The sequence below is a fragment of the Anomaloglossus baeobatrachus genome, chromosome 6 (assembly GCF_048569485.1).
Source record: "Anomaloglossus baeobatrachus isolate aAnoBae1 chromosome 6, aAnoBae1.hap1, whole genome shotgun sequence".
NCBI lineage: Eukaryota > Metazoa > Chordata > Amphibia > Anura > Aromobatidae > Anomaloglossus > Anomaloglossus baeobatrachus.
Window position 1 is genome coordinate 578240322 of NC_134358.1, and position 25757 is coordinate 578266078.

At 47.9% G+C, this 25757-nt stretch overlaps 1 protein-coding gene across 19 annotated transcripts in view; it reads right to left on the minus strand.

Annotated features, from left to right (window-relative positions):
* OBSCN (obscurin, cytoskeletal calmodulin and titin-interacting RhoGEF) overlaps positions 1–25757 on the minus strand; it is an 882373-nt gene that overhangs the window by 573665 nt on the left and 282951 nt on the right. For 12 of the 19 annotated variants that reach the window (XM_075315900.1, XM_075315902.1, XM_075315903.1 and 9 more), the window contains exons 35-43: positions 20272–20538; positions 17505–17771; positions 17136–17402; positions 16741–17007; positions 13357–13623; positions 12735–13001; positions 12390–12656; positions 11015–11281; positions 6661–6927 (exon numbers count right to left, since the gene is read on the minus strand). In XM_075315900.1, coding sequence (XP_075172015.1) covers positions 6661–6927; positions 11015–11281; positions 12390–12656; positions 12735–13001; positions 13357–13623; positions 16741–17007; positions 17136–17402; positions 17505–17771; positions 20272–20538 — 2403 coding nt within the window. The remainder of the gene's footprint in view (positions 1–6660; positions 6928–11014; positions 11282–12389; positions 12657–12734; positions 13002–13356; positions 13624–16740; positions 17008–17135; positions 17403–17504; positions 17772–20271; positions 20539–25757) is intronic. The other 7 variants (XM_075315912.1, XM_075315899.1, XM_075315913.1 and 4 more) reach the window with 5 other exon arrangements.

The window sequence follows — 25757 nt, forward strand, 5'->3', positions numbered from 1 at the left end:
GCTGCGTGTCCTGCACCCAGGCTTATTGTTGTCTATTTAGATCAGCAGACGATAATGCCAACCATGTTTCTTGAATGAACATAAAACAGGAAAACGTGATTGTTAGACCCCGCCAATAGTGTGGACATTAGTGGACTTGGGTGGTTGCTCTGGAATTATGGTGATGTCCCATGCTTAGACTATATGATGGATTCTGAGGATCATTAACCTTCAAGCTCAGAGATGTGGTGGTCTGATTATTGTAACAACCACATGTAATCCTTGGTGTCTTGAGCGTACAGAAGACAAATACCCAGCTTAGCGTTGGGACCATCCTTGAAAAAGAAGGATTTTTGTGTACTCTCCGTGAAATCTCTTTCTCTGAGTCTTCATTGGGGGACACAGGACCATGGGTGTATGCTGCTGTGACTAGGAGGCTGACACTAAGTAAACATAAAAACATTAGCTCCTCCCTAGCAGTGTACACCCTGAGCCAGATATACAATATATCTATATATAAGCCGGGTGCAGAAAAACGCGGTCCCGGAAAAAAACAGGATCATTCGGCAAAATAAGAACAACCAAATATCCAAACAGGGTGGGTGCTGTGTCCCCCAATGAAGACTCAGAGAAAGGAGATTTTACGGTGAGTACACAAAAATCCTTCTTTCTCTATCGTTTCATTGGGGGACACAGGACCATGGGATGTCCAAAAGCAGTCCCTGGGTGGGTAAAGGAGCAATCACACAGATCAATAAAACAAACCTCTGTGAGAATGCTCTGTCCAAATGTACACCACCCTTTCATAAGTGTGCGACAGCCGCTTGCAACACTTTTCTCCCAAGGCAGGCATCCGCTGACGCCTGGGTGTGCACTTTGTAAAACCTGGCAAAGGTATGTAGGCTGGACCACGTGGCGGCTTTGCAGAGTTGTTCAGCCGACGCCTGATGTCTGATTGCCCATGACACCCCTACTGCATGGGTGGAATGTGCCCTTACTCCCCTCGGAGGAGACTTGTCCCTAATCCTGTAGGCTTCCGATATGGCTGACTTGATCCATCTTGCAATCGTAGCCTTGGACGCTGGCATGCCCCTCTTGGGACCAGTAGGCAGGACGAACAGACTGTCTGACTTGCGGAAAGGCGCAGTTCTGGAGACGTAAATCCTGAGAGCTCGCATTAGGTCAAGTGTGTGCAGAGACCCTTCCAAGGTGTGAGCGGGGGCCGGACAGAAGGATTGAAGAACGATCTCCTCGTTCAAATGAAAAGGACATACTACCTTCGGCAAGAACGATGGAGACGGGCGCAGGACAACTTTGTCCTGGTGGAAAACTAGAAAAGGCGACCGGCATGAGAGAGCTGCTAGCTCTGACGTTCTCCTGATTGAAGTGACTGCCACCAAAAAGCCACCTTCCAGGATAGGTGTGAAACTGAGGATTCCTTTCATGGTTCGAACGGAGCTATTTGGAGGGACCCTCACACCAGATTGAGGTCCCATGGTTCTAGCGGGGAACGATATGGCGGTACCAGATGGGCGACTCCCTGGATGAAAGTTTTGACTTGTGGACGAGTTGCTAAATTTTTCTGGAACAGGACAGACAGAGGCGACACCTGCCCTTTGAGGGTTGCCAGTGAGAGACCCGCCTCTAAACCTGACTGTAGAAAAGACAGTAACACTGGGAGCGACAAATCAAGCGGAGATGATTTGTCGTTAGCCTCACACCATTGAAAGAAGGCCCTCCAATTGCAGTAGTAGATCTTTGAAGAAGGCTTTCGAGCCCTGACCATAGTCTGTATCACCTCTGGAGTAAAGCCTGCCTGAGCTAGTAACCAGGATTCAACAGCCATGCCGTCAAATTAAGAACCCCTGAATTTAGATGGAAGAGAGGACCTTGAGACAGCAGGTCTGGACGATCTGGGAGCCAACATGGGGTGTCTGCGATGAGCTGCGTGAGTTCTGCGAACCACGCTCGCCTGGGCCACTCTGGGGCTATGAGAATCACTGGGATGCCCTCTGCTTTGATTTTCTTGAGGACTCTTGGGATCAGTGGAAGCGGTGGAAAAATGAATGGCAGTCTGAACTGATTCCACGGAATGATGAGAGCGTCGACTGCTAACGCCCACTGGTCGTGATAACGGGAGATGAACTGTGGCACTTGATTGTTGAACTGAGAGGCCATCAGGTCCACATCCGGAGTCCCCCATCTGTGGCAGATCTGTTTGAAAACCTCCCTGTTGAGGGACCATTCGGCCGATGCCAGACCTTGCCTGCTGAGGAAGTCGGCTGCCCAATTCTCCACGCCGGAGATGTACTGCAGAAATCGTGAAGTGGTGAAACTCTGCCCATTGGATGATCTTCTTCACCTCTCTCATCGCCATGACACTCCTTGTGCCGCCCTGGTGTTTGATGTACGCCACCGCTGTGGTGTTGTCCAACTGGATCCTGATTGGAGATCCTTTTATGAAGTGTTGGAACTTCTGCAGGGCTTGTAGGATGGCTCTGATCTCCAAGATGTTGATAGGCAGTCGGCTCTCCTGGAAGGACCACCGACCGTGAGCCGTGTGTTAATGAAGCACTGCTCCCCAGCCCAGAAGACTGGCATCGGTGGTGACTGTCTGCCAGTGCACTTGTAGGAATGACCTTCCCCTCGATAGATTTGGGCCGCTGGTCCACCACAGAAGCGAGCGGCGGGTTTCCGGAGACAAATAGATCCTGCGATCCAGGGTAAATAGAGATTTGTCCCATTTGTTCAGCAGGGTTAGCTGAAGGGGACGAAGGTAGTAGCGGGCAAACGGAACCGCCTCTATTGCCGCCACCATCCGACCGAGGACTCTCATGCCAAAACGTATGGACACTGCCCCCGAGTGGCGGAGAATCTTGAGGTCTCTTTGGAGGGAGACAATTTGTTCCTGCGGGAGGAACACGCGCCCTTGGATGGTATCGAACTCCATGCCTAGGAAGGTGATCCGGCGGGCCGGGGTCAGAGAGGACTTCTTCCGATTGATGAGCCAGCCTAGTCGAGAGAGTATCGATGGTGACTTGAACACTTATGAGACAGTCATCGAAAGATGACCCCTTGATCAGCAGGTCGTCCAGGTACAGAATCACCAAAACCCCTCTGGAGTGCAGGATAGACATGGCCGCAGCCATGACCTTTGTAAACACTTGCGGTGCAGACGCGAGGCCGAAAGGTAGAACAGTAAACTGATAATTATCTTCTGCTACTGTAAAGCGAAGGAATTTCTGGTGCTGTTGAGCTATTGGTATGTGCAGATAGGCGTCCTGTATGTCCAGAGAAGCAAGGAATTCGCCGACCTCCATGGAGGCAATCACAGATCGGAGCGACTCCATGCAAAACTTCCGGGGTCTGACGTATCTGTTTAGAAGCTTGAGGTCGAGAACAGGACACACAGTGCCATCTTTTTTGGGGACAACAAAAAGATTTGAGTAGACTCCTTTGAATCGGTCTGAAGTTGGAACTGGAATTACTACTCCTGAGCAGAGAAGAGATTCGATGGCGTGAAAAAAAGGACGAGCTCGCGCGTCTGACTCGGGAGGATGAGAGAGTGTAAAGCCTGCCTGGATCCACAGACTCAGACGGGCTGTAATGGACAGGCTAGAGGGAAGCCACTCGCCAAGCAGGACCCCCAGAACCCTGAAACCCTTTAACCCCTATACAGGGATTTGGAATTACACAGGGCCCTGGAGATCAATACCTGTGGAAGGCTGCAGTCTGAGAGAGTAGTCGTCAGGCAGGGTCAAACCAGGAATTGCGGAACAGGGACAGAATCGGCAGTCAAAGGCGTAATCAGAAACAAGCAGAGGTCAAAACCGGATCGGGCAGCGAGGTACAAAAATAGCAGGCAGGAGGGTAGTCAGGAAACAAGCGGTAATCAGCACACAGGAATCACAGGACGAAACAGAAGCCAGAATTCTCAGAACTATCTCTGGCAGAGGTCAGCAGACAGGAGGGGAATTAAAAAGGGTGTGGTGTCTTCCCATAGGCTGTAGCTGAATGATGGTACCTCAGCTGGGAGACACCCGCCACCTACAGTCAGCCAGTGGCACTGCAGATCCCTAGGAAACCCAGACCAGTGGATGAACGGAGCCTGCGCCCACTGGCGCCGCTGGCATAGACTCCTCTCCCATCACCAGCACCATCCACGGCAGGAACACGGCGTCGTCTGGCGATCGGAGCAGAAGTCGATGGAGCGGACTCCGGTGGTGATGTAACAGACAGCAAAAAGCGACTGGGTGGAATTGATGAGAACTCTATTTTGTATCCTGAGTTTAGAATTTCTCTGACCCAGGCGTCCGTGATCCAAGGCAGCCAGACGTGTTAAAAGCGAGACAGGCGTCCCCCCACCTGATCTGTACTGGTGCGCGAAGACCTCTAGTCATTTAGCGGGGAAACGCTGTGATCTTGATGTCGACTTGGATGGCTGCCGTGGCCTAGAACGCCAGGAAGGGTTTGTTTTGAAAGACGGATTCTTTCTGTTTCTCTGCGGGGATCTGTTTCTCTTAGGATGTGTTGGTGGCACTGAAGCTGCGAAAGGACTGGAACCTTGGGGTTGGCTGGCGACGCGGGATACATCTCGGTCTGAGCTGTGGAAGAGAGGTGCTCTTACCTCCTGTAGCTTCGGCGATAATCTGATCTAGCCTGTCCCCAAACAGACGAACTCCTGCAAAGGGGAGGGCTGTAAGCGATTTCTTAGAGGCCGTGTCCGCATTCCAGGCTCTGAGCCAGATCGCCAGACGGATGGCCACCGTGTTGCTAGATGCTTGCACTGCGCAGTTGGCTGCTGACAGGGATGTATTGATTATGTACTCACCCGCGAGAGCAATCTGTTGTTGGTGGCACTGAAAGAAAATGAGAAGGCTGAGCGACTCCGTAGAAAAAAAGACAGAAAAGCGGAAAAAAGACAATTGGCTGAGGTTGGCCCAAATAGAAACAAATATGGGCCTACTTCAGCCTCCTACGACACTAAGCAAAAAACTGGCCTAGATCCGCCTCCGGCTCAGGGTGTACACTGCTAGGGAGGAGCTAACTGTTTTTATGTTTACTTAGTGTCAGCCTCTTAGTCACAGCAGCATACACCCATGGTCCTGTGTCCCCCAATGAAACGATAGAGAAATCTAGACTTTTCTCCCTGTGGTGAGTCTTCTGTTGTCTTCTCCGCTCCAGAGAAGCCTTCAGTTTGGTCAGGGCACATTGGTCCTGTGTCCCCCAATGAAACGATAGAGAAATCTAGACTTTTCTCCCTGTGGTGAGTCCTCTGTTGTCTTCTCCGCTCCAGAGAAGCCTTCAGTTTGGTCAGGGCACATTGCATGGTCACAGATTCTCCTTTAACACTTCCCTTGTTCTTCAGATCTGTATTAAATTGTGGAGGTAGAGCTGACACAGAATAAGGAGTCATCTGAACATATTGTGAGCAACCAAGCTCCAGAGCTTCCGAGATGTGTTCACCGATGTCTTCATTCCTTCCGTATATACTGTACATTCTCCACATCTGGATAACTTTGGTCAATGTACATCGTTCAGACATAGATAGATAAGACCTATGATCACACTTTCATTTATCCTTTGAGTTTGTAACAGGCAACTACCATGTATAATACAATAACACAAGTCACTGATACATTAGAGAGACATTGAGGATAATGATGGACATGTGAGAATGTAAGACGCACAAGACGAATAAAGAGATAAAACACAGAATGAAGAATCCAGGAACATCTAATCTCATTCCATAATCTTCTGCAATGTTCATCAGTGAAAAGTGGAGACAAAACGTTAAACCCTAAGGGTACTTTACACGTTGCGACATCGCTAGCATCGGCTAGTGATGTCGAGCATGATAGCACCCGCCCCCATCGCACATGCGATATGTGGTGATTGCAGCTGTAGTGAACATTATCGCTACGGCAGCTTCACACGCACATACCTGCTCGGCGACGTCGCTGTGACCGGCGAACAATCCCTCCTTCAAGGGGGAGCTGCGTTCGGCGGCACAGCGACGTCACTAATCGGCCGTCCAATAGAAGCGGAGGGGCGGAGAGGAGCGGGACGTAACATCCCGCCCACCTTCTCCCTTCCGCATTGCCGGTGGACGCAGGTAAGGAGATATTTGTCGCTCCTGCGGATTTACACACAGCGATGTGTGGTGCTGCAGGAACGACAAACAACATCGTACCTGCGGACGCACCGACATTATGGAAATGAACGACGTTACACAGATCAGCGATATTGTACGCTTCTGTGCTCGTTGATCGTCACACCTAGGATTTACACGTTGAGATGTCGCTACCGGTGCCGGATGTGCGTCACTAACAACGTGACCCCGACGATATATCGGTAGCGATGTCACAACGTGCAAAGCCCGCCTAACTCCACCATCCAAAGCGACACCAGTAAATCTACGTCTTGAGTACAGTGCAAAGAAGTCAGACTGAGAAGGATGGTACTAATGGGTTTAAACTACAACAGTAATAGATGGTCACCACAAAGCTCACAAAAGCCCGCAAACCCCAAATGGAAGACCAGAATATGGATTGGATGGATAAACTGATGATGAGAAAAGTACAACTGTGGTTGTGGTTATAGATGATGGTGAAGACAATGGAAGGAGACAAGTGCAATGGATTAATGAATGAAAAAGGATTAACTGGTAGATAGGATTACCCTTCACACTCAGGGATGCGGTGGTCTGTTGGTCTCCGCACACACACGTGTACTCCCCGGCATCTTGAGGGTCCAGGTGACTGACAACAAGCTCAGCAGTGAGACCATCCTGGATGACTCTATACTTGTCTCCAGTGGTGAGAGTCTCCTGTCCTCTTCTCCACTCCAGAGTAGCCTTCGGTTTAGTCACTGTGCAATTTAAAGTCACAGATTCTCCTTCAACACCTTCCAAGTTCTTCAATTTTTCCTTAAACCGTGGAGGAACAGCTAACAATAGTGGAGAAATCATATGAGACAACAGGTAGGGTAGAAGGTCCACCTTTACACAAAGCATGCAGGAGAGGAATAATAGTCGACAGGCAGGACAATCACTTTGCAAGGCGCAGAGCTAGAGGGGATCACCGGAGGTGGTTGTGGTCATCACCAGTTCTGATAGTGGTTATCACCAGAGGTGGTAGCCATTATCACTGGTGGTAATGGTGGTTATCATCAGTTCCGATAGTGATTATTACGGGAGGTTGAGGTGGTTATCACTGGTGGTGATGGTTACAGAGATGGTGGTTATTACCAGTTTTGATGGTTACAGGGGTGGTGAAGTTACATTGATGGTGATGATGGTTATCACTTGTGGTGAAGGTTACATTGGTGAGGATGATGTTATCACTGGTGATGATGGTTACAGTGCTACCACTGATGGAGGTTATTACCAGTTACAATAGTAGTGATGGCTATAGTGGGGGTCATAATGGTGGCACTAAATAAGCTAACTACTAGTTACTAGTGGGGATGATTACTTTGGTGGGATACTAGGGTATAAATATTATGAATCTTTACCAATAACAGTGAGAGAAGCGGTTGTCTGGTGGACTCCACAAATACATGTATACTCCCCCGAGTCAGTCACATCCACATTATCAATGACAAGCGCTGCGGTGACCCCGTCCTGGATGAACCTGTGCTTGTCACTTTCCTGTAGGACCTTACGCCCTCTCCTCCACTCTAGAGATTCTTTGGGTTTGGTTACCTCACAGCACAGAGTAATGGACATTCCCTCAGAGGCTTCCTTGCTCTTTAATTCTTTTCTAAATCGTGGTGGAAGAGCTGACATAGAATGAAGAGCACTCAGATTACAAGAGATATAGCGGCTCGGGTGGAGGTCACTACTAGATCACAAGGTATATACAGGCTCAGGTGGAGGTCACGATCTACTAGATCACAAGGTACATAAAGGATCAGGTGGAGGTCACTATCTACTAGATCACAAGGTATATACAGGCTCAGGTGGAGGTCACTCTCTACTAGATCACATGGTACATAAAGGCTCAGGTGGAGGTCACGATCTACTAGATCACAAGGTACATAAAGGCTCAGGTGGAGGTCATTATCTACTAGATCACAAGGTATATACAGGCTCAGGTGGAGGTCACTCTACTAGATCACATGGTACATAGAGGTTCAGGTGGAGGTCACTCTCTACTAGATCACATGGTACATAGAGGCTCAGGTAGAGGTCACTCTCTACTAGATCACATGGTACATAAAGGCTCAGGTGGAGGTCACTCTCTACTAGATCACATGGTACATAAAGGTTCAGGTGGAGGTCACTCTCTACTAGATCACATGGTACATAGAGGTTCAGGTGGAGGTCACTCTACTAGATCACATGGTACATAGAGGCTCAGGTAGAGGTCACTCTCTACTAGATCACATGGTACATAAAGGTTCAGGTGGAGGTCACTCTCTACTAGATCACATGGTACATAGAGGTTCAGGTGGAGGTCACTCTACTAGATCACATGGTACATAAAGGCTCAGGTAGAGGTCACTATCTACTACAGTCATGGACAAAAGTTGTGAGAATGACACCACAATGCTATTTTCACATGATCTGTTCCCTCTGGTGTTTAATTGTGTTTGTCTGATGTTTACATCACATACAGAAATATAATTGCAATCATATTATGAGACCAGAAGCTTCTATTGACATTAGAATGAGTTAATGCAGCAAGTCAATATGTGCAGTGTTGACCCTTCTTCTTCAGGACCTCTGCATTCTCCCGGGCATGCTCTCAATCATCTTCTGGAGCAAATCCTGACTGATAGCTGTCCATTATTGCATAAGCAATGCTTGCATTTTGCCAGAATTGGTTGGCTTTTGTTTGTCCACCCGTCTCTTGATGATTGCCCACAAGTTCTCAATGGGATTAAGATCTGGGGAGTTTCCAGGCCATGGACCCAAAATCTCTATGTTTTGTTCCATGAGCCATTTAGTGATCACCTTTGCTTTATGGCAAGGTGCTCCATCATGCTGGAAAAGGCATTGTTGGGCGCCTGCTCTTGGACAGTTGGGAGAAGTTGCTCTTGGAGGACATTCTGGTACCATTCTTTATTCATGGCTGTGTTTTTAGGCAAGACTGTGAGTGGTGCGATTCCCTTGGCTGAGAAGCAACCCCACACATGAATGGTTTCAGGATGCTTAACAGTTGGCATGAGACAAGACTGGTGGTAGCGCTCACCTCTTCTTCTCCTAATAAGCAGATGTCCCAAACAATCGAAAAGGGGATTCATCTGAGAAATGACTTTCCCCCAGTCCTCAGCAGTCCACTCCCTGTACCTTCTGCAGAATATCAGTCGGTCCCTGATGTTTTTCTGGAGAGAAGTGGCTTCTTTGCTGCCCTCCTTGAAACCAGGCCTTGCTCCAGCAGTGTCCGCCTCACAGTGCGTGCAGAAGCACTCACACCAGCCTGCTGCCATTGCTGAGCTAGCTCGCCACTGCTGGTACTCCCATCCCGCAGCTGAAACAGGTTTAAGATACGGTCCTGGCGTTTGCTGGTCCTTCTTGGGCGCCCTGGAGCCTTTTTGGCAACAATGGAAGCTCTCTCCTTGAAGTTCTTGATGATGCGATAGATTGGTGACTGAGGTGCAATCTTTGTAGCTGCGATACTCTTCCCTGTTAGGCCATTTTTGTGCAGAGCAATGATGGCTGCACGTATTTCTTTAGAGATAACCATGGTTAACTGAAGAGAAACAATGATACCAAGCACCAGCCTCCTTTTAAAGTGTCCAGTGGTGTCATTCTTACTTAATCATGACTGATTGATCGCCAGCCCTGTCCTCATCAACACCCACACCTGTGTTAATGGAACAATCACTAAAACAATGTTAGCTGCTCCTTTTAAGGCAGGAATGCAATGCTGTTGAAATGTGTTTTGGGGGTTAAAGTTCATTTTCTTAGCCAATATTGACTTTGCAAGTAATTGCTGTTAAGCTGATCACTCTATGACATTCTGGAGTATATGCAAATTGCCATTAGAAAAACTGAAGCAGTAGACTTTGTAAAAATTAATATTTGTAGCATTCTCAAAACTTTTGGCCATGACTGTAGATCACAAGGTACATAAAGGCTCAGGTAGAGGTCACTATCTACTAGATCATATGGTACATAGAGGCTCAGGTAGAGGTCACTATCTACTAGATCATATGGTACATAGAGGCTCAGGTAGAGGTCACTATCTACTAGATCATATGGTACATAGAGGCTCAGGTAGAGGTCACTCTCTACTAGATCACAGGGATTCGGGCTCATGAGTATCTGAGCTAGAACTGTATGACTGACGATAATTTACCGTCGTTGCATTTTACCAGTCACTGTGTTCAGACCCAATCTATTGTTTTTGGAGCTGTTACTTGTGGTCTTGAGACCTTTTTTTACCGCCTTCCTGAAACCCAGAGATAAAAGAATCTCAAGATACTGGTTTTCTTCTGCTTGAAACCATGGATACGATGAATGTTACAGGATGTTCATGTGCCTTAGGAGCGTATAGAGACATCATAGAGAAGAGGTCCTCTGTTCACGACCTCCATGTCTGAACCAGAAAACAGTAGCCCCGATCTATGGAATACATTCACCAGAGTGGTGGCCACATACTGCTACCATGTAACTCAGCTCATTGCTGCGGTGCCATGAGCCAGGCCCAGCTGCCGTCTGTGAGGGGCTGTCACTGATGAGACCCCTCAGTTATGACCATGTCCTGTATGTGTGATGTTTTCTACTGCCATCTGTGACGTGATGAGACCCCGAGGTCATCTTAGAAGAAATGATTCACTCCTTATGAGTTGCCGCTTGTGCTTTAGAGTCACTTCATAAATCACAAAACCCCAAATAAGAGAAGTGATAAAGTAAATGTTACTGATGCCCAAAGACAATATGAATGAGAATGAGAGGTGATTGGTCTACAACAAGATGGAGGACACAGAATAAGAAATTAGATGAAGACCACAAGTTGATTACAGAGGATATGGCAAGAATAATGGCGGCAAAGTGTTAGAAAAGCCAGAACTGATGGAAAATTACCCTTCACAGTCACGGAGGCTGATGTTTGCTGGTCTCCACAGACACACATGTACTCCCCGACATCCTCCAGGTCCAGGCCATGAATAACCAGCTCGGCCACCACACCGTCCTGGACTAATTTATATTTGCTACTTGGATTCAGTGTCTTCTGCCCTTTCCTCCACTCCAGAGGCGCCTTTGGTTTGGTCACGGTGCAGCGAAGCGTCAGCGATTCTCCCTCCGTTCCTTCCTTATTGTCTAATCCAAGAGCAAATCGTGGAGGAAGAGCTGGAAAACAAGAGTGAGAAGAGTAGAGAGAAGATATGATGGAGGACGAAGAAGAGAGCATGAAGATGGAGGATTAGAGGCGAACAGCATGGAGGTTAGCGAAGAGGTCAGCAGTAAAGAGACCATGATGATGGGGGATTAGAGATTAACAACAATGAGGATAGAGAAGAGATAAGTGAAGAGACTGTGATGATGGCGGATTAGAGATTAACAGCAATGAGGATAGGAAGAGATAAGAGGTAAAGAGACTGTGATGATGGCGGATTAGAGATTATCAGCTATGACCAGAGAGAAGAGATAAGTGAAAAGACCTTGATGATGGTGGATTAGAGATTATCAGCGATGAGGATAGAGAAGAGATAAGTGATGAAGAGACCTTGATGATGGCGGATTAGAGATTATCAGCGATGAGGATAGAGAAGAGATAAGTGATGAAGAGACCATGATGATGGCGGATTAGAGATTATCAGCGAAGAGGATGGGGAAAAGATAAGAAGTGAAGAGACTGTGATGATGGCGGATTAGAGATTATCAGCGATGAGGATAGAGAAGAGATAAGTGATGAAGAGACCGTGATGATGGCGGATTACAGATTATCAGCGATGAGGATAGAGAAGAGATAAGTGATGAAGAGACCGTGATGATGGCGGATTAGAGATTATCAGCGATGAGGATAGAGAAGAGATAAGTGATGAAGAGCCCGTGATGATGGCGGATTAGAGATTATCAGCGATGAGGTTAGGGAGGATAGGAGTCATGAAGAGCCCATGTTGAGTTTGATGATGGATTAGATGGTAGCAGCGATAGTGACCAGACTGTGATGATGGTGTTGACGATCGAGTCGCTCATGGCAATGAGAATGGCGGATTAGAGGTTATCAGCGATGAAGTTAGGAAAGACATTAGAAGGATGAGTCGTGCAGAGACCTTGGTGATGGTGGAGATGATGGCAGTTAATGAAGTTGAGGTTAGGAGGTAGCGGCTCGTGAAGACTGTGATGATGGCGGTATAGACGTTACTAGCAATGTGGTTAGGGAGGAGGTGAGCTGTGACCGTCATGTAAGTCTGGTGTGTGATTGCTGCAGGTAATGCGTGATATCGTATTATACCCTTCACGGTCACGGTGGCTGCCGTCTGATTGTCTCCGCACACGCAGATATATCTTCCAGTGTCATGTTGGTCCACGTCGTGGACAAGCAGTTCGGCCATCACACCGTCCTGACGGAGCTTGTACTTGTCACTTGACTTGATGATTTTGTGTCCTTTCCTCCACTCCAGAGGCGCGCCGGGCTTGGTCAGCTCACAGCGCAGAGTCACTACTTCACCTTCTACGGCTTCTTGATTTTTTAATTCTTCCTTAAATTCTGGTGGTAAAGCTGAGAAATGTAAAGCAATATAAGTGTGAGGAACTAGTGGTGTGGAAATAACATCCACGAGTGATTGCTCTGATTTACCGTGCACTACGAGCGTGGCTGATGTCTTCAGGTCACCACACGCACACGTGTACTGGCCACCATCCTGCAGAGCCACATTCAGAATCTCCAGCTCGGCAGTGCAGCCATCCTGCCTCATCTTGTACGTGGAGCCGGGTCCGAGCGCACGCTCTTCTTTTCTCCACTCCAGCTGAGCATTGCCCTTGGTCAGTTCACAGCTAAAGATAGCCGAGTTTCCCTCTGTGCAATCCTGGTTCTGGAGGCCTCGCTTAAATCTCGGAGGTAAGGCTGATACAACGTGGAAGAGATGACAGGTGTGAAAAAGAACATCTCATAACCCGACCCGAAGACCTAACAACTCCAAACTGGCAGAAGGAAATGGTAACCACAACTGGTACCACTCCTGCACCCTGCTCCCACCCCATCCTACGCTACATCTGAAGGACGGATCTGCTCATTACTGGGCTTTTCCTCCATTATCTACAGGCTGCATGTGAGATTATGGCACCAGACCAGTCATATTGAGAAGAATGGGACCTCTAGAAACGATGGTGGAGGAGATCGGACATTACCCACTGGTGATAAAGCTTCTCAGTCATGGGACCTGTGATGGTTTGTTCCTCCTGGACTATGAGATGTTTACCTGTGACACTGATGGTCGCTGAGGTTTCTGTGTCTTGGTGGATACAGCTGTAATTCCCAGCATCTTCCTCCTGTAGGTCGGTGATGACGAGCTCGGCAATGGAGCCCTCCTGTCTCAGGATATATTTCTCAGAGCCCTGAAGAAGCGTGTGTCCTTTCCTCCACGCTATGCTCACATCAGGTTTGCTGAGCTCACAATGGAGGACCAGCCGGTCACCCTCGGTCACATTCTCGTCCTTCAGGCCATGTATGAAGTGAACGGGCAGAGCTGGAGGATGTGGAGGGCAGCGTGAGTATATCGGTATCACCTTCTATCAATATCACTAGTCATAGGTTTTACTGGTACAGAAATGGAAATCACAGCGCACAGTTACCCCAACCCTAAAGCCACGCAGGTATGAGTATTGGACAATTCTGTACATATAGTGGCCTGTGAGAAGACCATGCAAAGGACAGGGGCAGACCTGCTCATGCAATGGTTTACGTTTTCTCATTGGAATGTGCACATTGTAGATTTAGACTGAAGGCAGCAAAACCATGGAGGAAAGAAAAAACAACTATGGAATCAGGGAGAAGAGGTAATCCATAGGAAAACAAAAAATACCCTACATATGGTCCACGAGAGCTCCGAAGAACATAACTTACCCTTTCAGAAAATCAGATATTGCTCCTGAAATGATTATTACACCCATGAAACCCCCCCGCAGTGCGGAGACAATGACTACGTAAAGAGGGCGGTGCCTAATTACTAAAGATTTCCCATGATCTGACCTTCAGCCTCAGAAAGAAGAGTATGACAATATGGATTACAGCATTTTACCACTGATGTGGTAGAACGTTCCTCCATTCTATGGAGGGTTGGTGAGATTCAGGACGAGCGCGGCCTCCTCTTCTTAACAGTCCCCTTTTCATGGTATAGAAAGTGGTGAAGATGCAGGAATGTTATCTCTCAGAAAAGAGAAAATGATGGTGATGCAGAAGACCATGATATAGGAGGCCCCTCCATCTGCTGCTCTCCATCATGTTCTGCAGATCCTACAGCATTGGCATCGGACCATGATATAGGAGGCCCCTCCATCTGCTGCTCTCCATCATGTTCTCCAGATCCTGCAGCATTGGCATCGGACCATGATATAGAAGGCCCCTCCATCTGCTGATCTCCATCATGTTCTGCAGATCCTACAGCATTGGCATCGGACCATGATATAGGAGGCCCCTCCATCTGCTGCTCTCCATCATGTTCTCCAGATCCTGCAGCATTGGCATCGGACCATGATATAGGAGGCCCCTCCATCTGCTGCTCTCCATCATGTTCTCCAGATCCTGCAGCATTGGCATCGGACCATGATATAGAAGGCCCCTCCATCTGCTGATCTCCATCATGATCTGCAGATCCTACAGCATTGGCATCGGACCATGATATAGGAGGCCCCTCCATCTGCTGCTCTCCATCATGATCTGCAGATCCTACAGCATTGGCATCGGACCATGATATAGGAGGCCCTCCATCTGCTGCTCTCCATCATGTTCTCCAGATCCTGCAGCATTGGCATCGGACCATGATATAGAAGGCCCCTCCATCTGCTGATCTCCATCATGTTCTGCAGATCCTACAGCATTGGCATCGGACCATGATATAGGAGGCCCCTCCATCTGCTGCTCTCCATCATGTTCTCCAGATCATACAGCATTGGCAAAGGACCATGATATAGAAGGCCCCGCCATCTTCAACATTATGGAGAGTTGAAGATGGCGAGGGGCTTTTATGTCATGGTCTTATATCGATGCTGTAGGATCTGGAGAACATGAGAGAGAGCGGGTGGGGTCTTATGTATAATGGTCCTATGCCAATGCTGTAGGATGTGCAGATCCTACAGCATTGGTATAACACCGCGCCATCTGCCGCTCTCCATTATTTTCTGCACATCCTACAGCATTGGCATAGGACCATTATACATAAGACCCCACCCGCTCTCTCTCATGTTCTCCAGATCCTACAGCATCGATAGAAGGGGTACTTTGCACACTACGACATCACAAGCCGATGGTAGCGATGCCGAGCGCGATAGTCCCCGCCCCCGTCGCAGCTGCGATATCTTGTGATAGCTGCCATAGCGAATATTATCACTACGGCAGCTTCACATGCACTTACCTGCCCTGCGACGTCGCTCTGGCCAGCAACCCGTCTCCTTCCTAAGGGGGCGGGTCGTGCGGCATCACAGCGACGTCACACGGCAGGCGGCCAATAGAAGCGGAGGGGCGGAGATGTGCGGGACGTAACATCCCGCCCACCTCCTTCCTTCCGCATTGGCGGTGGAGGCAGGTAGGAGATGTTCCTTGCTCCTGCGGCTTCATACACAGCGATGTGTGCTGCCGCAGGAACGAGGAACTACATCGTAACATCGGTCTTTCCCAAATTATGGAAATGACCGACACTACACCGATCATACGATTACGACGCTTTTGTGCTCGTTAATCGTATCAAAAATGCTTTACGATGTGCAAAGTGCCCCTAAGACCATGACATAAAAGACCCCGCCATCTTCAACTCTCCATCATGTTGTCCAGATCCTACAGCATTGGTGTAAGACCATTATACATAAGACCATTACACATAAGACCCTTATACATAAGCCCCCTCAATCTTCCGCCCTCCATCACGTTCTCCCCATTCTACAGCATTGGAGCTTGAAGTAAATGAACAACATATCATGAAGCATGAAGCGTCATCAGGTCTGGGGCGAGCGACACCTATGCGTTGTGGGGGAGTTGGGCCAGTGATTGGTTGGTTCCTCGTGACTCCTCCATGCATATGCACGTTCAGTTCTGCAGATCATGCCTATGATATTATTATTACTGTGCTTTGCTTATGTAGCGTCAATAATTCCACAGCTTTCCCGACATCATTATCCCCACCAGGGATCACAATCTACTTTCACTATCAGTATTTGGAGGATGGGAGCAAACAAGAAACCCGGAGAACACCCAGGCAAACACGGGAAGAACATACAAACTCCTTGCACATAGTGTCCTTGGTGGGAATTGGGCTTCAGCGCTCTAAAGCAACAGTCCCAACCACTGACCACCATATAGTGCTAACCACTGAGCTATCGTATAGTGCTAACCACTGAACCAACAAGCTGCTGTCTGATACCTGTGGGAATGAAGACATTATGAAATCCCATACGTCCAATTCTTCTTATCCCCACATCACACCCCATGTACATTAGACGATCCTCCAATCCCACCTTCCATCCAACTACTTTCCATCCAATATACATGAGCACTTCTACTATTGTTAACCTTGCATCTACATTGTAGAACATGAAGTGAAATATCTGGACTATTGTTAGCCTTTGGGACCTGGAAGGTGGTGGGACATTACCAGTGACTGTGACGGTGCTGGTTGTCTGGTGCTCTCCACAGACACAGGTGTAGTCTCCTCCGTCCTCCAGGGCCAGGTCACGTATGACCAGCTCTGCGGTCAGCCCCTCCTGACGGATCTTGTATTTCTTGCTTTGTTTGATGGCCTTGTCCTCTTTCCTCCACTCCACGGTGGTGTCCGGCTTGTTGAGGTCACAGCGCAGAGCGATGGAGGCTCCTTCACTGGCCTCCTGCCCGGTCAGCTCCTGGGTGAAGTAGGCTGGAAGTTCTGGAGAGAGGGTGGAAGTAGATGAGCACGTATAATCATTAGATATTTCATGTATGTAATGATGGCCGCTCCCTTCTCACATGACTCCAATGATGACTGATGGGACAGATCACATGTCTGACACTGACCTTGCACTTTGACCCGGGCAGAGGTCTGTTGGTCTCCGGTGTCGCAGGTGTAGGTTCCAGAATCTTCTGATTTCACGTTGTGAACGACCAGCTCTACTACGGTTCCCTTCTGCCTGAACTCATACTTGTCATTGGTCTGAAGGACAGTAACGCCTTTCTTCCACATGACATGAGCATCAGCCTTGGTGACCTCACAGGACAGAGTGACGGTGGAGCCTTCTTCTGCATCCAAATCTTTAAGATCTTGTTTGAAACGAACCGGAAGAGCTGCAAAAAGATCAATTTTAGTACTAAAAATCAATGCAAACCTGCTCTGCCTTTGAGTGGTGGATCCCACACCCCTGCACTATGTCTCATATGGCTTCCTACCAGTGATGGTCACATAGGACGTGCTTTTCTGGTGTCCGGTATCACACGTGTAGTCACCAGAGTCTTCTGGTTTTGCGTTCAGTATGAGAAGTTCCACCACGGCACCTTGTTGCTTCATGTCGTACTTGTCAGTTCCCTCTAAGGCTTCTTCATCCTTAGTCCACTTTACGTGGGCGCCGGGCTTGCTGAGCTCACAGTGGAGCTTCACTGTGCTGCCTTCCTTCGCTTTCTCATTACGAAGGCCTTTTTTAAATAAAACCTGGACGGCTGAGAAGAAACAAAAGACATTCAGAGGCTAAAAAGAGTGTCAAGCCTAAAGCAATGATAGTGTAAAGGGGGTGAGCGTCATATATCCCCTATACTCTACAGCGGGAGTCCCCAACCTGTGGCTCGGGAGCCATGTGTGGTTCACAGGTCTGTGATTTGTGGCTTGTCGCTGTCTGCCAGATTAGTGCATAAGACCAAGGTCTACCAAACAGCTATGAAGGTCTCCAGATGGTGACGTTTGTGAGGAGCCCCGCACAATAGAGCAGATCTGAATGGGGGTAAGGTAGGAATCCCTGGATCCTGGTATACTGCTACAGTTTAATTTATCTGGAAAAACTGACTGTCATTATACCTCTGGTGGGGGCTCTGGGTGTCACTACTGTCAGTGGGGTGGGAGCTGGATGTAGCTCTGAAGGTCAGAAAGGTTGGGGACCTCTGCTCTATAGGCTGGAGGTGGGATTCTGTGTAATGTATGAACGCCTGCAACATTACCTGCCACCACTAGAGGTCACTACTGCTATAGACTATAAAGAGACTGTAAGCAGGAAGTGAGTCAGTGTGTGGCTGAGGCCATATGGCCGGCAGTAGCCCTCTGTCCTGACCAGAGAAAAGAAACAGGCCGCTGGCATGGAGCAGTTGCCATATTCCAGGTGTGAGAAAACATCTCCAGAATGGAGTCTGCTGTAACTCCATAACCACTCGTGCAGAGAATAAGAGCTGTAGTCACTAGAGGGGTGGAGTCAATAGAGGGGTAGAGTCAGTAGAGAGGTGCAGTCACTAGAGGGGTGCAGTCACTAGAGGGGTGGAGTCACTAGATGGGTGGAGTCACTAGAGGGGTGGAGTCACTAGAGGCGTGGAGTCACTAGAGGGATGGAATCACTAGAGGGGTGGAGTCACTAGACGGGTGGAGTCACTAGAGGCGTGGAGTCACTAGAGGGGTGGAGTCACTAGAGGGGTGGAGTCACTAGAGGGGTGGAGTCACTAGAGGGATCCTTTACTTTTTGTTTCAAGTTTATGGCACCAGTAGGACAAGTCAATCATTATAGTCCTTTTATACTGATGTCTGAGAGGTCGTTGTGGCACAGAGACATTATGGGTCTAATGTGGGTTTGTTGTCTTCTGTGTGCGCAATGATGGATGATAAACTAGAGACCTGCAAAGAGACAGCCGAAATCATGGCCTAGACAGCCACTGAGGGGCATGCCGCTGGGATGAGAGAGGCAGAGACAGTAACTGAAGCATGATGGCAAGTGAAGCCTTCACCGTGTGAAAATGGTGAGGAGATGGAGAAACTGTCATCTAGCGGGAGACTGAAGTGTGACCACAGCACTGTAATTGTCCCTAACCAAGATCAGAAATGCTAAGAATTGGTTGTCCTATGACCTGGGCAGAGGTCTGATAGACCTCCAGAATGAGAGAGCATGTGCCGAGGTTGGAGACAAGGAGACGTATCTACTGGTGGTTGGGACACTAATGTAACCGTAGTGGCACAGACTATTCTGGCAAGAGCCATCAGCCGCCCTGGACATAAACTGACCACCCGTAGGGTTTGGAGAGCGGCACATAGATGGCCAGACCCCAGCAACAGACTGCTTATAATTCTGCAACTGTTCATCTTCCAAGAGTGCGACGAACCATCAAGTATCGCGCCTCATGTTAAAATAGTCAGTGACCACAGGGTGTTCCTCGTCTTAAGGCCGCTTTCCACGCTACGATTTATCTAACGATCTCATGAGCGACGTGACACGCCCAGATCGTAGTTACGATCTGCCGAGATTGCTCATAGGTTGTTTATTTGCAGTCACACGTAACGATCTCACAAGCGACGCAAAATCATTCAGCGATATATTGTTTGACCAAGGCGGTCGTGTGGATGTTGTTCGTCGTTGGCGGGTGTCAAATATAGCAATATGTCTGCTGCGATCCAAACGATGAACAATATTTTGAAAGTGAACAACGTGTCAATGATCAACGATTTTCAACCTATTTGCGATCATTTGGAGTCGCACGTAGGTGTCACACGCAACAACGTCGCTAACGATGCCGGATGTGCATCACGAAAACCGTGACCCCGACGACATATCGTCAGATAAATCGTACCGTGTAACGCCGCCTTTACACCATAAAATATAGACAAGCTCTCTACACATTTATAATGGGCAGGAACGTTTAAATGAAGCAAATGCTGCATCAACCCACAGAGGATACAATAATGAACTCTGCAAATTGTCTTGGCTAAACATGTAACATTGTGGCTGTGCAGCCCCGATACAGAACCACGTGTCCCCGTGATTACAGACTTCATCAATGCTCCGGGCTGCCGGATTCTGCAGGCCACGTCTATCCGAGACTGCAGAGTCCGACTACACAGGGTTGTAGTCTGTGACTCGGGAGATACATAGATCTGCAGGGGGATTGTGTCTACACAATTATATATAAAGTATCTTCATCTTCAAGTTGTGTAAGGACGTTAAGAAATGAAGACATCTTATGGATTTACCCTTGACGGATAATGTGGCTGAAGACGTCCGTTCCCCGGTTTCACACACGTACGTTCCGGCATCTTCCTTCACCAGGTTGTGGATCAGTAAGTCCACCCTGCGATCTTTCATCTTCATCTCATACTTATTGCTGGACCTCAGGAGGTTGCCGTCCTTCTTCCACTGCACTGAAGCTTTCTCATTGGAGACTTCACAGGAAAGTGTCGCAGTGGATCCCTCCTCGGCCTCCGCACTCTGTACCTCACGTTTGAAGAAAGCCTGGACAGCTGGAATAATGAACAGACATAGTCAGACACAATATTCTAGTGAGCAGATAAAGGTGTGACGCTCACCGCTCGCTCGGAAGATCAGTCTCATGGTTTACTCCAAAATCAGTTCCGATAACTGGTGTAACCATGAGAGTATAAGACACGGAAAAGAGTCAACACCAGAAAGGAGCGGCGAGAGATGCTGATGATGGAGATGGCATCACCCTACAGGTCGCGCCATGTACAACTTATCACATGATACAGTGTATTGCTAAGAAGAAAATCAGGAAGAACACGGGGGCAACATCACATCCTATATAAATCACTGCAACGTAGGCGGAACATACACATAAGACAAAGGAGGAACATTTCATCTGTTCCCTGACCACACATGATGAGGGAAAGAAGAATCAGGCATGTTGGAGACCACTATGCTCATTCCTTCCAGACCTGCAGGAGAGAAGTCACTGAAATATCCCCTCCAGAGTCCGGAGGGTGACAATAGAGTCTACAGCAGAACAGAACAGTCTGGAGGTGGACAAGATATCTGGAGGAGCAAAGAAGAGTCTGAAACTGGACATAGTCATCTACAGAAGGACAGTGGGGTCCAGAAGGGGACAACAGAGTATGATGGGGTTCTGCGGGATCTGCAAACGGTCAGGGAGTCTGGAAGGGGATGGAGGAGACACAAAGTGGACGGAGGAGACTGAAGGGGCACAGCAAAGACTAGAGAGGGACAGATGAGTCTGGAGGAAGACAGTGGGGACTAGAAAGGAACAGGAGAGTCTGATGGGGCACTGCAAGGTCTGCAAAAGGTAGGGGAGTCTGGAAGTGGACAGAGGAGACTGAAAGAGGACAAAGGAGATGGAAGGTGGACAAGGAAAACTGGAGGAAGACAGTAGGATCTGGAATGGGACAGGAGAGCCTAGAGGGGCACAGAGGAATCTGAAAAAAGTCAGGGAGTCTGGAAGGAAACAGAGGAGTTTGGAGGAGATAGGAGAAGGACAGAGGAAATTTGAGGAGGACAGATGAGTCGTGGATGACAAAGGAGACTGTAGGACAGAGAGGAGTGTGTACGAGGATACAGGCGATTGGAGGGGTGCAGCAAAGACTGCAGAGGCACAGTGGAGTCTGAGGAAGGTCAGGGAATCTGGAAGGGGACAGAAGAGCCTGGAGAATGACAGAGGAGCCTGAAGGAGGGGGACAGAGAAGACTAGCAGAGGAGACTGAAGGAGGAGGACAAAGAAGACTGGACGAGACAGAGAAGCGTGGAAGGGGACAGAGGAGTTTGGAGAACAGAGGAGCCTGGAAGAAGACAGGGGAGTTTGGAGGAGTCTTGAGGAGAACAGAGGAGTCTAGAGGAGGACAGAGAAGAAGTGAGGGGGACAAAGTGTGGAGGAAACAGTATTTTGGAGAAGAACAGAAGAGTCTAGAGGAAGGTACATAAGAGTTTACAGAGCACAGATATGAATTTTATATTGCAACATTTAGAAGCTGAACAGTCTACAATAATCCGGTCACATTACAACAGTCACATCCCCAACTCTGAGACGAGACACGAATGATAAGAAGCAGCGAGGCATGGACCTCAAAGGCTGGTGAGACGGTGAGGATGCTACTGCATGAAGGTCATGTTCATGGGAAACAATTAGTCGATATTTCAGGATTAATAATCGGGCTCTTTGTTCACAAGCGTCATTGTTACAATGGATCAATGTTATGGAAGAGTTACGTAAGAGCAGAGAATAAAACATGACGGCTCCATCTTCTACATAATCCAGTTATAAGAAACTGAGGTCTCCAAAATATAAGAAATAGCAGCAGCCATGAAGGACGCGTTTCTCGTATCCTTGGGTTGTGTTCTTGGTCATTACTAGTCAATGGTCAGATGAAGATTAATTATGTCTTACATATAACTCTGGTCTTCCTGCATCTCCAGACTTCAGGTTCAGAAGACGTCTAGCTTCTGTTAACTCTATCTCGCCTATCATTAGGTTACAAATATCTGCTGATTTCCCACAGAGGCTTTATTCAGATTTAATAATAGCCATTGTTCATGGGTTGCCCTTCACGTCTAATGCTGTACTGGCTTTCCATTTTCCCTATTCACAGACATACAGTGGATGAAGTAAGTATTGGACACGTCACCAATTTTTGAAGTAAAGCCTTTGTTGGTGATGAAGCTTCCAGACTCCTACTGTATGGAGGAGACGTTAGTCATCTGCATTGCTCAGGTGGATTTTGGCCCATTCTTCCACACACACTCCTCACATCCTGCAGGTCCTGGCTCCTTCTATGATCTCTGAGCTTTAGTTCCTTCCAGACATTGGATTCAGCTCCGGTGATCGGCTCGGCCATTGTAGCAGATTTATTTTCTTTCTCGGGGATCAGTTGGGAGTTTCCTTGTCTGTGTGTTTGGAATCATTGTCTTGTGAAATGTCCACCCTCGTTTCATCTTCATCATCCTGGTAGATGGCAATAGATTTTTAGCAGGAATGTTTCTCTACATTTGTCCATTCATCCTTCCTTCAATCATATGTTTTCCAGTGCCGTCTGCTGAAAAACAGCCCCACACCATGATGTTCCCACCTCCACACTTCACTGCTGGTGTTTTTGGGGTGGTTATGGCTTCCAAAGAGTTCAGATTTAGTCTCAACTGACCAGACTATATTCTCCAGTATTTCACAGGCTTCTTTAAATATGGTGGACCAAACTTTAAATGCACTGCATCTGCTTCGTGTTCAGCAATGGAGTCTTGCATGGTGAACGTGCATACAGGAGCATGTATACAGGAGCGTGCATAAAGGCCATGGAGGGAGAGTGCATTACTTTTTTTCAGTGAAACAATTGCAACTACTGATTCCATCTCTTTCTGTAGTTCTCCACAGGTGTCCTTGGCTCTTGGACAACTCTTCTGATAATTCTTTTCACTCCTCTGTCTGAAATCTTGTGGGGAGCACCAGATTGTGGACGGTTTATGATGAAATTATGCTCTTTCCACTTCTGGATTATGGTCCCAACATTGCTCACTGGAGTAGTTTAGAAATTATTCTGTAACCAATGTTTTGCTACAATAAGGTTGTGAAGGTCTTGAGACAGCTCACTGGTTTTACTCATCATGAGATGTTTCTTGTGTGGCACTTTAATTATTTTTTACTAAGTGGCAGGATTGTTTTCTAATAACTGATAGATTGCAGCTGGTGTCAGAACTTTTTGTACCTCTCTTTCTCATTATTACACATAATTTATGGACATCTATGTTTAGATTTCTTTGCCTGCATTGGATGGGCTGTTACTGACATCTGGTGAGAAGTTCTGTCAATAGCTGCTTTATAAATACATTTACTTAGAAACCTGGTGATGTGTTTGATACTTATTTCTGTCTCTGTCTTGGCCAGTTGCACCATGGATGACCAGGTGGCATTCGGATCTATATATCTGGAGCTTGAAGGAGCTTGTAAGCACCTTCCGATCTTTATACCAGGCGGCCGGTTCATGTGGTTTGGAAGCCTCACAGTGGGGTGTAGCACTTTTCCCCATTAAAATCTCTAAACTGGTGACTGGGTTCTTTTCTAGAATAATAGACGACAGATGTAGGTCACGTTGTGCCCCGCTCATTAAGAATGATTTTCCCTGTAGAAGCTTCGTAGAACTCCTCATCGTACATAATCATCTATATTGTCTATATAAGCAAATAATGAAATAGAACTAAGTATCTAGCGGATTCCTCATGTGACTCCGGACGGCTCCAGGATTTGGAGATCTTCTTAGCATTGTACTCAATCCAAGACTTTTTCTCTTTTATTTTATTACCTTTCACTAACAGTTTTACAGAAGTTTTCTGGTTCCCGGCTTCAAATGTGACCATGCCAGAGTCCTTCACACCCAAGTTCTTGAGCGTCAGCGTGTGGTAGCCCCCTGCCAGGGCTCATGAGCATGTGGTAGCCCCCTGCCAGGGCTCGTGTCTCATTCCCGTCATTTATGTGGAGTGGAGTTTTATCCAGGAACTACTGCACATTCTGGTAATGAGCCGGAGAGATCCTACACTCAAACATGGCCGACTTTCCTTCATAAACATCAACGTCTTCCAAATCTTCAACTATAAGAACTTTGTGGCCTAAAATGAACACACACAGTTGAGAAACCGCAATCGGGGAAGGTTATGTGGATGACTGTCGTTTTGTAGCTACTTGTCCGTTCTTCGGACGTCTTGTACAGTCTGGGGAAGATCGGACATGTGGTTTCCAAAGCACATCAATGTCCTGACAAGGAGCCAGGGTCTATGGACAAGGACAAGCTGCCAGGAGATCAAGCAGTCAGTAGAAGAGTGGGCCGACACATCCGATACGGACATATTTACAGAAAGCGCCTGCCATTATTACCTGCCCCATCCTTACCGGATTATTAGGGGCCACAGATGAGGGGCCATCTGCTCCACACACAAGCCGTGAACCCCCGACCTTCACATTACAGGACACTTCTGGAAAGTCAGGATCCAGCACCCTATATTCCATCAGGATATCGAGCTCCAGAACCTGTCCACATCCATAACCTACTCACCCCTCAGAATTAAACCCCCAATGTAAATGTGGTGAGCTCAGAGGCCTGCAGTCCGCGGACACCGGTCACTCATCAGTGATTCAAGTAAGTGCAAAATCACACCAGAGAGACAGAAGACACCCGCCAGCAACGTGACAGCCACATCCGTGTCTGAACATGCTGCGGCACTAATACCGCAGTCACTGCTGGACGCCGCAGCGGGTGGCACCTTAGTGTTCCGATTGCTGACACTAGTGGTCCCTTTCCAGTCCACCTGTGTTTTGCTGCAGTGATCTGGTGTGTAAAAAGCTTTCTGCTGGCAATGTGGTATCAATAATGTGGCATCAGCAGGGTGTTACTGGCAATAGGATTTCAACAGTGAGGTATCGGCTGTGTGGCATCTGCAGTGCAGTATTGCCGCTGTGTTATTGGCACTGTGGTATCAGCGGAGAGATATCATCAGTGTGGTATTGTCATTGTGTAATGGTCACTGTGGTATTGGCACTGTGGTATCGGCAGTGTGGTATTGGCAGTGTGTTATCAGCGGAGAGATATCATCAGTGTGGTATCGGCACTGTGGTATCGGCACTGTGGTATCGGCACTGTGGTATCGGCAGTGTGTTATTGGCAGTGTGGTATCAGCGGAGAGATATCATTAGTGTGGTATTGTCATTGTGTAATGGTCACTGTGACATCAG